This window comes from Tupaia chinensis, unplaced genomic scaffold (genome assembly GCF_000334495.1).
Source record: "Tupaia chinensis unplaced genomic scaffold, TupChi_1.0 Scaffold000257_1, whole genome shotgun sequence".
Lineage (NCBI taxonomy): Eukaryota > Metazoa > Chordata > Mammalia > Scandentia > Tupaiidae > Tupaia > Tupaia belangeri.
This window is the reverse complement of record NW_006159737.1, coordinates 1,928,466-1,942,069: the sequence shown is the minus strand read 5'-3', so window position 1 is coordinate 1,942,069 and position 13,604 is coordinate 1,928,466. Positions and strand designations below refer to the sequence as shown.

At 37.4% G+C, this 13,604-nt stretch overlaps 1 protein-coding gene across 5 annotated transcripts in view; it reads left to right on the top strand.

Annotated features, from left to right (window-relative positions):
• Positions 1–13,604, top strand: part of ASB15 (ankyrin repeat and SOCS box containing 15) — an 87,953-nt gene that overhangs the window by 30,799 nt on the left and 43,550 nt on the right. For 4 of the 5 annotated variants that reach the window (XM_006149204.3, XM_006149201.3, XM_006149203.3 and 1 more), the window contains one exon: positions 8,986–9,134. In XM_006149204.3, coding sequence (XP_006149266.1) covers positions 9,023–9,134 — 112 coding nt within the window. In that variant the 5' untranslated portion in view covers positions 8,986–9,022. Of the gene's footprint in view, positions 1–182; positions 317–8,985; positions 9,135–13,604 lie in introns of those variants that run through there. The other variant, XM_006149200.3, reaches the window with a different exon arrangement.

The window sequence follows — 13,604 nt, the reverse complement described above, 5'->3', positions numbered from 1 at the left end:
GGAATCCTCGTCGCAGCTGAGTTGGCGGGTCATTTGTTTTCATGAGAGCTCTTTGAACCAATCAGGACACAGATAATCTTATTATACCTCTGCAGGCTTGTGTTTCTTTTGATGAGAGTCTAGAGAAGTCATGGGGAATACTTTGCCATGTGCCAGGGACTGATTATGTTTCAGTTGTACAAGGTCAGGTCTTAATTTAACCACAACTGGATACTTAATTTTAGATACACAGAGGAACACATTGGCTCCAGGGCACTTCCTCTGACTTAGCAAGGCAAGCCCCTGGATAAGAATGACAGGATGATCATTCCAAAAGGTGAGACTATGAAATATTTGATCTGTACCTCACCAACTAGCTTATTGACTAGTTTGTTATTGGGAATATATTAAATAGATGGAAAGACATATTGCGTTAGGTACGCATTACTTTTTGCTTGATAACCAATGGGTTTGTCTGGTTAGGGCCTTATTAATTATAGAATAAATCCAGAGTTATGTTGTTTGTTTATAGAACATCAACTCAATTTCATAATAATTAAGCATAACAAAAAATTGTATCAGGAGAAAAACAGATAAAGAATGTGAGTGCTTGTAGAAAGTGTCAATATACATACTCTGAAGTCCCAGAACGGTCTTAGCTGATTGACTCCCTGGTTTCTGAGAAAAATGAGATGATTTTTGTGAACAATTAAAATAAATCTCTGTCAAAGCTTTTAAATCATGGCTTGTTGCAAAACATGAATCCTTTATATTCAGATTGAAAAATTCCCTTTAAAAAGTTAGATAGAAAAAAATGAACTCAATAGAACTTGGACAGTTTTCTCCTGTAAATTATATCACAGAATCTTGATGTTCAGAATTCTTTAAATTTATCTGATATCATCCTCTGGTTCTGAAGTGAATAGGTAACTTCTAAGGAACTTCTTAAAATCTAATGATTTTATTTACATGAAGTAGCAGCGATGTGGTTGAGGGAAATCCTGTCATTACCTTAATGCTAAGAGCATTAAATTACTGTAATAAAATACTTTAATTTTGCACTTTAGTTGATTTTATAGGAATACCTCATTTTAAAATGAAAATATTTACTTGAAATCTTTTTCTTTCCACTGGATTTGTTGCATACGTTTGCTCAAGTTTGGTTAAACTCTTAGAAAATTTTTTCTGAGGGTTACGAGTGTTTGGATTACAAAATGAGACCTTTTCATTAATTCCATTACAGAGGTAAAGCCTGTGTGGCCTCTGTTGTCACATGACTGGGTTTGTAGTCCCTCTATCCCCATTGCTCACTAGGTATGCATGCTTGGGCGAACTATGTAACCACTCTGTGCTTTGATTTCTTCACCTGTATGTGGGGCGAAAGTATGTTGTAGAAATTAAATGACAATCAATGTAATACATTTAGCGTAATGCCTGTCAGAAGTAATCACCCAGTAGATATTGATACTTATGAAATTAAATATCAGAAGTATTTATTGAGGGCCTGCTGTGTGCTTGACTCTGTGGTAAACTTTGTAAGGGAGGGAAGAGTTTTGTGGTGTTTCTGAGAAAAGCCTTGAATACATTGTATAAGTCAGCAAAATCCCTGAGAGCATGATCCTATATGCCTATACCTAGTATTGTGCCCAGAACACAGCAGACATCAAATGCATATATATATATACACACTTTTTTTTTTTTTCCTAGAGCCAGACTTTGTAAGGGTTTCAGTCAACAAAGAAAACCCCATTGCAGGGATGGAAGGATTGTTGGGGCTCGTCCCCAATGAGAAAGGCCACTCACTCCTCTTCCAATCCCTTCTAAGAACCTGAAAACCTTTTATGTTTCTGATAGATGGTTTGGCTAACATTCTGAGTATTAGAATCATATCCTACCTGACTCGCCTTCTACTAATCCTCTCTTCACTCCCCGGCTAAATATGTTGTGTCTCCTGGCAGCACCACCCGAGAAGTGAATGGTGTCTCTGAAAGGTTAATGTTCTGGAGGTCACTTCTGGGTCTTTGACCTGGTTTTGCCTCTTCTAGTCCTGTGACTAAGAAAATAGAATGCATATTTATGAGTGACAAATAGAATGATCTAAAGATCCTTAGGAAAAAAATATTTCTATAATCCCTAAGAACTGGTGGATCAACTCTCTTCCTTTGTTTTTGTTTGTTTGTTTGTTTGTTTGTTTAGTAATCAGGGGCACTTGGTACATACTATATCTCTGTGGTTCAACCAGGCATTTGATAATGTCTCCTGATGATGGTTTTGCTATCAAAAAGGAGACAACAATCCTAGATGGTGGTGTCTTTAAGAGGATTTGTCACTGGATAAACAGCTTTTCTCAAAGGGTGCTAAATAACAAATCATGTCAGCCTCTCTTTTATGCCAACTTCTGTTCAACATTTATTATTATCCATGGAGTATAAGGACATATAAAAGACCTGCTTATTAAGTCTGCAAATGGAGTGATACTTAGATCCTAGCAAATAGGAAAAAGAAAATACGGTCAAATCTATAAAAGATAAAATGTAGTAGTAATGAGTCCTGCACAGAATTGCAAGCAAACAATGTGGAGAAAACTATGCCTTATAGAATTCAGGGCAAAAGGGATTCAAATCAAACGAGTGACACGATAGCTCTAATATTCATTTGAAATTGGGCTAAAATAACAGATGTGCAGTGTAGTGCCTAAGAAAGTAGAAGTGGTTACACCCTCATAATGTTGTGCTGTCACTGTACCCATTGTGCTATGTTGAGAGCCACTTTTAGAAAGAGATGAAGAAATGAGTATGTTTAAAGGAAAGGAATCAAGATGGTGAAGAAGGTGAAGCCATGTCGTAAGAGTAGTTGTCCAGCCTTAAGAGGTGGAGGCCCAGTGGACCCTGACAACCTTCCTGGAAGATATTTAACAGGCTTTCGTGTCGCAGAAGAGAAACACTTCCTCAGTGTAGCATTGAGGAAGACAACTGGGGTCATTGAATAATGGTTTTAAGAGATGGATTCAGCGTCAATGTTTCACCCTAGTTGTTTAAATTGGTCAAAGGCTAAGGTCTGTGTGGGAAGATAGTAAGGTCTCCGTCACTTTGGTGTTCAGTCTAAGGCTAATCAATTACTTCTTGGGCAGTGGAATTTATAGATGGGGCTACCTGGTAGTAGACAGAAGGAAGAAGGAAATAATAGGATGTCAGCATCCCTGTTTGAGAGGAAGGAAGAGAACTGTAACTGCCCAAAAAAAGTACTGAAATCCTACTTTCCAATTCCAGAGGAGTTCAATCAGAGAATAACACAGGTAATGTTTACTGACTTCTTGTGTGACATCAGACACAGCCGACCGGACAGCTAATGCAAGCAGGCTAGAATTTAAACGAAGATGTAACCACTATGCTCAACTGCCTCCCACAGACAACAATCAATGGCCTGGATGATTTCAAAATAAGATGTGAAGAAATTCAATGGCTCATTGCTGTTTGAGTGAGTTTTAAATGGGAAAATCATTTGACTTGAGCATCGGACACTTTTGTTGTGTTGAACAAAATACCTCTTGCTCAGAAATAAGTATTTTCAGAAAGCCTGTATGTATATAAATTTGTATATATATATATATATATATATATATACATCACATACACATATATATATGTGTATATATATACACATATATATATATATATATACACACACACACACACACTTATGTATATAAGAATAGCATTTTAAGGTGGATAAATATTTTATTTATATTGTTATTACAGCTAATGAATGTATCAAAACATTTTTTACTTCCATCCTACAACTTAGTTGTGCAAAGCAAAGTGACTTCTTTTTAATCTTTTGTAATTGGCCTCAACTTTTCAGAAGCCACCACTCACTAAGAGGAAAGCAGATTTTTAGTCTCCTAGAGACAGGTATGTTAATTTAGGTAATGAAACCCGTGCTTGAATAATTCAGGCACATTGATTGGTCTTTCAGATCTCTGCTTCATTCCAAGCCAAGAAACTCTCTCTACTGGGTTTCACCTGCTTTACTACAACTTTGGGCAACTTCTTTCCTTCTCAAAACCTCTAAGGTTCCTGGCCTGCTTAATCCCAAAAGGTAGATATAGGCCAGTTTTGCTGAGACAACTTTCTAAGGTTTGGCTCCATAAACTCAATCTTAGTTCCATGGGTTTGGTGGTGGTAGTGAAAATATTTAAGGTCTGGGACCAGCAGATGGTGTGATAGTTGCATGACTGGACTACAACTACAGCTGCAGATGACCACAGTTTGGGTCCCAGACTCCATAACTTGAAGCTCATGCTGGGCATGTGTGTGTGCATGCCCAAGATCCTGAGAGGAGAGTGGAGGAGAAGGGATTTTGATGTGGCCGTCACCCCGGAGGGGGTGATTTCTCATTTTTTGCATCTCTGTCTCTACAAGTGCACATGCTCTGTAGCAAAAATCTCTCTAAAAAAAGAGAGAGAGAGAGAGAAAATATTTAAAATCTACCCTTGCAAATTTCAAGCATATAAAACGTGAGTCAGATTTCTCTTTAAGATACTGGTTTTACTTCCTTCGGATTTATACCCAGAAGTGGGATTGCTGGATCATAATGCAGTTCTTTTTTTAGATTTTTGAGGAACCTCCATACTGTCTTTTTATAACAGTCACATTTGAACATTCCTGATCGAAAAATCTAAAATTTAAAATGCTCCAAAACTCTTTGAGCACTGACATGATGCCTCAAGTGGAAAATTCCACACTTGATCTCAGATAACAGATCAAGGTCAAAATACTGCAATACAAAAATATTTTATGAAATCACCTTCATACTATGTATAAAAAGTGCACATGAAGTATAAATGAATTTTGTGTTTAGATTTGGATTGCATCTGAAAAAATATTTCAAAATCTGAAAACATTCCAAATTCAAAACACTTCTGGTTCCAAGCTTTTCAGATGAGGAGTACTCCACCTGAACCAAAAAAAAAAAAAAAAAAAAAAAGGAACTATGTGAAGTGGTGAGTATTTTAGTTAGCTTGATTGTAGCTGATAATTTGTAACATCTAGGTATATCAAATAATCAAGTTCTACAACTTAAATATATGTAATTTTAAATTGACAACTATACCTCTTTAAGTTGGGGGGAAGATTCGATCTTAGTTTCTTAAAAGTGGCTAGTCATATTTGGTAAATGAACATTACTCTCTTTTTTAAGAATTATTTCATTTAACTTTATTTATTATTATTATTATTTTCCAGTTTGATTAGAGAGAGACAGAGAGAAAGAAAGAGGGAAAGCAAGCAAACCACCAGGTCTGGGATTCAAACCACAGTTGGCAATGTGGGGGTCCAGTGCCCTTAACCACCCCACCACCTGCTGGTACAAACATTACTCTTAGATATGACCATGACACTAAATTCTTTAAGCATATAAATTTTGGTAACTCTATGGTATTCCATTGTTTATGTATACAATACTGTCTTACACAAATTTTCTGTGGGATATTTATGTTCTTTCTAATGTTCAGGGAGTTTAAATACAGTTGAGATGACTATTCTAACATACAAATCTTCCACATGTCTGATTACTTCTTTAAGATAGAGTTCTCTGAGGCCAGATGGTGGCACAGCAGTAAAACATGATGCTCTATGAGGCAAAGCAACATGGGAAGGCTCCTGGTTCAGGCGCAGCGACCTCCCTGAGCACACTCGCTTGCCCATGGTCTGGGGCTGGCTGTAGGCTGAGGTGGAGAGTGGCACTGAGACCCTGTTCTGGAGGTCTCTCTCTCTTGCACTCACGTTTAGAATAAATAAATAAATAAATAAGTTAAAAAATTTTGCTTCCTAAATCTAGAATTACAGATAACGGATAGAGCTTTTTAAAACATATTGTCACACTAGCTTGCAGAAGAACATATTTATTAATAAGTTACCTTTTCATAGGCCATTCTTACTATATTCTTTTCTGTTGTGGAAGTTTATATTCTCCTAAAAATTTGTGTGCTTTTTGAACATAAAAGCTCCTTCTCATAATATTGTGAATGTCATTTTCACAAGCTAGTAGGCATCATCCTGTCATTCTATCAAAATTGAATGTGATTTGGGACCAGCAGTTAGCATAATGGCTATGTCACTGTACTCCCATGTAGCCGACCGTGGTTCAAGTCCCGGACCTGGTGGCTTAAACTCACGCTGGGTGTGTGTGTGTGCGTGTCCAAGATTCCAAGAGGAGAATGGAGGTGAAGGGATTATGTTTTGGCCATCCCTCCTGGGGGGGAGGTGATTTCTCGCTTTCTATCTCTCTGTCTCTATCTTTCTGGTGAGCGCACACGCCCTATAACAAAAACCTCTCCCCCAGAAAAAAAAAAAAAATTGAATGCGATTTCAAAGTTGGTAGTAGTAAAAAATTTTACTTTTATAATACAAAGTGAGAGCTAAGCAAAATAAGTATGACAGTTTTTATCATTAGTAAATTTATATGGAAATTAAGCATCAGGGCTTGCCACGTGTATGTGTATGTTTATATGTTTGTGTGTGTGTGTGTATACACAAACAGGTTTTATATATCCAAACAGGATATACATACACACACACACACACATATAAAGTAAAATGGACACATGGGTGTCTAAACACTATGCATACTATCTAGCAAGTGATGTGAATTCAGTAAATATATCTGCATGAATATTTGAGTGATCAAATACTTAGTCAGCTCTCCACATCTGTGAGTTCAACCAGCTGCTGATGAGAAATGTTCCTTTTTTTGCTGATATGGACCGTGTAGTTAGGTCTAAGATGGTTGTTTCTGTACTGAGCATATGTAGACTTTTTCTTGTCATTTCCATGACAATACATAACAAATAGTATAACCACTAGAATACAAATAGTATAACAATGATTGGCATGACATTTACATTGTATTGGATATTTTAAAGATGTGTTAGATATCTAAAAGATGATTTAAAGTACCTGGGAGGATGTGTATAGGTTACATGCAAATTTTACCCAGTTTTCTATAAGGGACATGAATATTTTGCTTTTGGTATCCATGGTGACCTAGAGTCAATCCCTCCCTAGATAATATAGCAATAAACAACTGTGTTCCTCATAAAACTGGCCAAAGAAGAGCTTAATCTTGTATTTCCTTCTTGTATTATAAGGTTTGTTGTGAGTGCTTATGCTTTTGTGTGTCTTTGGCATCCATTTTTAAATATATTGGATTTTTCTATGCAAAAATGTGTCATGATTTTTCTGATGACCCAATAAATTAAATGTTCTCATGCCAGAACCACAATTCAGTCACACTTGACAGTTTCCAGTATTATAGCCCAACCCTGAGGCTCCAGCCTTTCAAGTGTCTCCACTTAGAGACATCTCTTCCACTCAGCAATCTGGGCTCTCTATTTTCCTGCCACTTCCTTTAAACGGACCATGCAAACACTTGCCCATGTACCTAAAGTGACCACTTCTCAGTCACGATGTGTCCTCCGAGATCTAGTACCAGCTTGCTTTAAATCCATCAATTAAACCTCCAGGAAGAAACCTGTTTAGATAATGCCCTGGCCCAGTAAAGGTGTTGGCCCCGCTTCCTTCTTCCTCTTTCTGCCCATGCTCCCTGACTTCAGAGGGTATGACCTATAGCTGTGCCTTGTACTCCTCCCCCAGGTTCTGTAAGTACTACCAAACCCGCTTAAACTTTCACATTCCATTTGTGTCACTGAAGCCCTTCCTGTGAACTGACCATAGGGTGACTTGGGCAAGTGGATCCCCTGCCCCGTGCTTATAGTCTGAGCTTCTGCTGGAAGAAGTAGGTACCCCCTGATTGGCAGAGAAACTCCAAGAATTTCACTAAAACAGTCATACAGGAGCCAGCAAGGGATGTGGGGGTTAAGGTGCTGGACTCTCACATGGCCACTACAGTTTGAGTCCTGGGCCTGGCAGCTTGCTTTCTTGCTTTCTCCTTCTCTCTCGGTCAAATTAAAAAAATACTACTACTACTACTAATTATTATTATTGTTAATAAAATAAATAAATAATTCTTAAAAATGAAAGCCAATCATATATAAATTTTTGCAATTCATCTCCAGTTTTGGGGCTACACTGATCGATGCTTAATTTCTTCCTTTCTTCCTTTTTTAAATTGCCAGAGTATGCGTATGTTCACCAGAAAGAGAGTGAGAGAGGAAGAAAATACCCACAATGGGGTGTGATCTTGTCACAATATTTTCTCCTCCATTTTTCCATCATATTGGGATGTGGGGCACTGCTCACATATGCCTGACATGTTTTTTAATCTGCTGGGATTTTAACCATATTTGCATGTGGAATCTAGTTTATATATATAAGTGTGTATGTGTGTGTGTATACACACACACACACATATATATATCTATCTATATATATATATATAGAGATAGATAGATAGATAGATAGATATATCTTGCATTATATCTTTCTGAGGCAACATAAGAGTAGCACCCATCCTCTGGACTAAGATTATTTGTGTGTATGAATGCACAGGTATACATGTTTTAAATTTATCAGCAGAACACACTATGCTACTGAGAAAGATGCTGTTTGAACAGATCTAAATTCTTTCCATCATCCATAGAATTTCTCTCTAGCAGAAAAGGCAAGTTCCATAAAAAAGGAATTGGTACAACTAATTTCTGGCAAGTGAAAATTCCGCATGACTGTGGGGTGGATCCCAAGTCTGACAGAGTTACTCCACCTTTCTGTAAAAGAGTTGACTTTCTTGTTGAAACCAGTCTCATGAAACCATTTATTTGAGTTGCCACTTTGTGCTCTGGGATTCTAAAATAATGAGTGTGTAGTCACCAAATATGCCAAAGCCTTGTCAAAATTTTATTTATATTGATTTCACTGTAGCTTTAAGATTGCAAGTATAAATGATCAAAATAAACAAAAGCATTATCATTGTTTTTTATATAACAACTGTATTTTCTTTACCGTGCCAATAAAGGAGACTGTCCTTCAATACTTGCATTTTCTCTGATAGGATAAATCCTGATGATTCTCTCTAGACCCTCCAGTAGATGAGCTCATCACTCAGGAGCCATAGCAGCTTCAAGGTGAAAGAAAACTTCCTCAGGGATCAGTGTCCCCTATTCTACACAGCAGAGACCTTCACCTTCTTCAGAACTCCAGGTTTGTATTTGGGAGAGCTTTGACATAAAATTGTGATGAAAATGCTTCTTTGCACCACAGAGGCAACTGTCTACTCTCAGGACAAGCCTTTAGGTCCTGTGGAGATGTTTTCCACTTTATTACTCCCAAGGCAGAGTGTCAGGGGAAGTGCGGTGAACAGTCTTGACTGCAGTCAGGAGTAAGCAACCTAAACAAATCATAGTAAGTCAAGTTACATTAGCTCTCATTCAGGGAAAAAGAGAACCTCGATTCTATGCTCAGGAACTACCATGATTCAAAGGAAGCTCTGAGGAGCCTCCCACCAACTTATCAACCACCTTAACAGTAAGACATTAGGCCCAGCGTGGTAGCTCAGGCAGTAGACTCTGCAGTGCTAGAGTTACATGGAATACTGTGGCTCAGATACCGAGTGAACCTGAAACATTCTCACTGAACACCGTGATCCTGGCTGGCTGGAAGGCTGGGCAGGGAAGCGATGAGGAACGGATCACAGTGTGACCAGACTCTGTCAAGGATTTCCATTCCTCTCATGGATAAAATAAAACAAGCTTAGGAAAAAAAAAAAAAAAGCAGTAAGACATCAGCACAGGAGATAGCAGAGAATCAATGCAAAGAGGTAACATAAACTTGCGTTCATCCCTGCATCTTATCTTGCAACATCATCCCAACCTCCTGACCACTTCAGTCAGTCACAAACAGGTATGTTGATCCTATTTTGTAGGCAGCAATATTTAGACTCAAGTCAAAATGTGCAGGATGAAGGCAAACTTAGGCCACCTCACACCAACCTAAGCAACACAAAGCCTTATTGCAGGGAGCCAAAGAAAAAGATTTATGTGCCCCTGGAAGCTATTTTTTATTTTTGGAAGTTATTGTCATTGAGAGCTGGCTGTTGTGAGCAAGATTAAAGTGTTTTCTTTGAGAGGCAATAGACAGATATTTTCCTACAGCTTCTGAAAGACCTTAAAAGAGAAGGTATGCCCTGCTCTTTTCATTCTTCTTATTAGCTCTGTGACACTGGGTGATTCTTTTAACTACTTGGAGAGCAAGCTTTCACTTATCCACAGTGAATCTATAGTTTCAGTTAGATAGAATTGGAGCAAAGATTTAATGTATGGAAAATGAATGGATATTGCTCAAAACAAAACAAGGACTGGATAATTTATGGTTCTCTTTATTCTCAACAAACATATTCTGAAATTTACATGATCATCAAGCTTTCCCTTTCCCCACTATCTTAATTTAGTTTACTCAGTCCATCTGTCAAGTGTACCAATAATTATTGCTATCTAAATAATACTTTTGACATTTAGAAATCCTTAATTTAGTTATTCATTACTAAAAGTATGTGAAAGAACCTCAGAGGAGCTGTGAGTTTCCTAAAATGATATGCAAAATTTTGAGTGAACTTGTGTCTCTCTGGAGAGAGACTCCACAGCTTTCATCAAATGTGCTCCTGACCCTAAGCAAAGTTAATCACTGTGTTATATGAAAACTCTAACTATCCAATAAAATTAACCTCATTATTTTGTAAATCAATAGAAAATAAGTGATTTCACTATTGGACTTTTCCAGAATAAGACTGAGTGTTATACAGAATCAGTCAGTTCCTCTAAGCTGAGAAGTGGGTATCTGTAAAAGATCTTAAAGGATGTCAAAATATTATTTGGCCTTGGGTTCAGATACTGGTGCAAGAATAAATGCATGACCACAAGGAAAGATTCCGGGTTCATATTCGGAGACCTTCCTGAGGAAGCAGGGGACTCACATGCCTGTGACACAGGGCCAACTGAAGCTGGGTATGGATAGCAGCTTCGGCACACTACTGGAGGTTGTGTGTGTGTGTGTGTGTGTGTGTGTGTGTGTGTGTGTGTCTTGCTCAAAGAAGACTTAAATAAATAAACTTAAAAGAAAAAGTAAATTATACTAAGAAAATTTATCTGGCCTTTCCTTATACTCTAAGTAGCGCTTTTTAAAAATAATTTCTTATATTGCTATTACCAGTGTTCAGTTGGAATTGAGTCTTAGTCATTGTAAGTTTGAGGCATAGAAAAATAAGCGTTCTTGTTGCATCTTGATGTCTCAAAGTCCATTCTAATGGTGCTCCTTTGATTGTTTGTATGACGTCTTACTACCTCTTCACACAGATCTACAGTTCCTACCAAGTTTTCAGTAAAAGACTAGAGACAACCTGTGTTAGGTGTAGGAGTTGTTTCCCATCATATCTACTCTGCTGTTACTAGAGATGTGAAGCAGTTAAGAGCCATACATAGTATTAAAGGAATATTTAAAAGGAAAAAAAAAAAAAAAACCTTTCCATAGACCAACTCAACCCCCAAAGGAACCTACGGTATCTCATGCACTGGAAGCCCAAATTTCAAACAGGGTGAGATTTAAGCCGGTGATTTAAATAGGTGAAAGGCTCTGTATCCCATTACTAATCCCAGAGCCATGCAATCCTCCTATCACCACAGTAATATCAACGAGAAAGGCAACAGGCAATGCCACAGGTTTAACTTTGTCATCTAACTGTTCTGCTTGAAGGACTCAGTGCTTGTCCACTCTCAGGGTGTCAACAACTTTTTTCCAGTGACCAGTGAGCAGCTGTTTGCTATAGTTGGCTAGGGGTGAGAGTAGAGGAAAAAAGATACAAAGGGAAAATAACATAAGTATTTTTTTTCCTTCAAAAAACTAATAGTCAAGTGAAAATACAAAAATAAGTATGTGAAGAACTTACAAAACAAATGTACAATGAGTGTAATGGTAAATGTTGGAAAAATGTATAAGAGGAGATATTCACAGATTAAAAAAAAGATTGGAGAGGAACTATAGGCTTCTAACTAGGATATTTATGGGAGGAAGTGTCAGGCTTAAGGTAGTGTGGGCCATGGGGATGGATCAAGTGAGAGTTCTTGAGGATAAAGAGAAATAAGATGTAAAAGCATAGTAGTGAGAAAAATGAAGCCAAGCACAGAGTGAGCAATCAAATTTGTTTAATTAGAAGAAAGACCTGTGGGAAATGGATAGTTCTAAAAACAAGCCTGGATTATATTTCAATATTCATTTGTTAAACTCATTAATTTATTTATCCACTATGTATTCAGAGACTACAAACCATGAGATGGTGCTTCTCCAAGCACTGAGATTACAGACTAATTCCCTGCTCTTATTTAGTTATATTCTATGGGGAGGAGACAGACAATGAAACAATAAACAATAACTAAAATGAAATACCATTGGAGTTTATTTGATGAATAGGGTCCTGAGGTCCAACCTTTTGAGAAGACTAAGATAGTGCAGTATAAAGAAGCATGCTTGGTGGAACACTCTTATTGAATTGTCAGAAAAGTCACGACATATTTTTGCATAAGAAAACATAGAAAAAAATATGTCATGACTTTTTTAACAATCCAGTATCTCAAGTACAGTCTCTGAATGGGATTAACTGAACTATTTGTCCCTGTGGGTCAAATTGTTCAATGATTGTTCAATGGAACAATTTGTCTTAATCTTCAAAAGGGATATTTTTAGCAAAATTCAATATTTCTCTGAAAGTGACTTCATTCTCTATTCTTACAATCTGTGGAAATCACAGAGAAAGACACTGTCGCTGTTATTGGAAATTCAGCTACACTGTGGTTGATAGTTTCAATTCCTGTCATAAAGTGCGCAAGTGCTACTTTGAACTGCATCCAGCAGAGCTTGGTGGTCCTGGTCATTAGGGCCATTATCCAGAGTTATCCACAGGGGTTTTGGTATTGTAGATACTACCTAGCAACCCAGTCATTGGTTATTTGGAAATTGTTGGTGGTCATTCTGCCCAAACTTTGCTTTGTATTTGGCAATGTAGAGTTTGGCCTGGTTCTACCACTCATTCTGATTCCTGGGCTGCATACAGTAGCATTTAGTCTATCCTTGGTTCCCAACAGTCTCAGGTTAGCCATAATGGTCCCATGTTGTTTTGTGTCACCTCTTGGTGTGTGTACCCAAAACATTGAGTCCGGTTGGAACAATTGTAAAGCAAAGTACAAGACAATGAAGAGAATTTGTTGCAATAGGTTGGACTCCTATTGGGCCAAATGTATGTCAATTTGGAAATAATGCTTTCAATTCACTTTGCTGTATGTATCAGAACATATCCTGTTCATTAATGTGGTGTTTTCACTTTATGTTTTAGTAAGTTTTACTAGAAATATTCAGGAATGAGTTCTTCAACTGACTACATATGAAAGACAAATTTGTTCAACTGATCCAAAATCATACTGATGCCAATGAGTTTGCACTGTAGATCAGGGGCCTTGGCTATTAGCTTGTATAGAACTCTGTGTAGAGTTTGACATTATCTGAATTTGTAGAATAAGAAGAAGGAAAGCATATGTCAACTGTATTTTGGAAATGGTGTACAGAGCACTGTTTCATTTTTCTCTTATTTTTAAAAAAGAATTATTTATTTAATTTTATTTATTATTA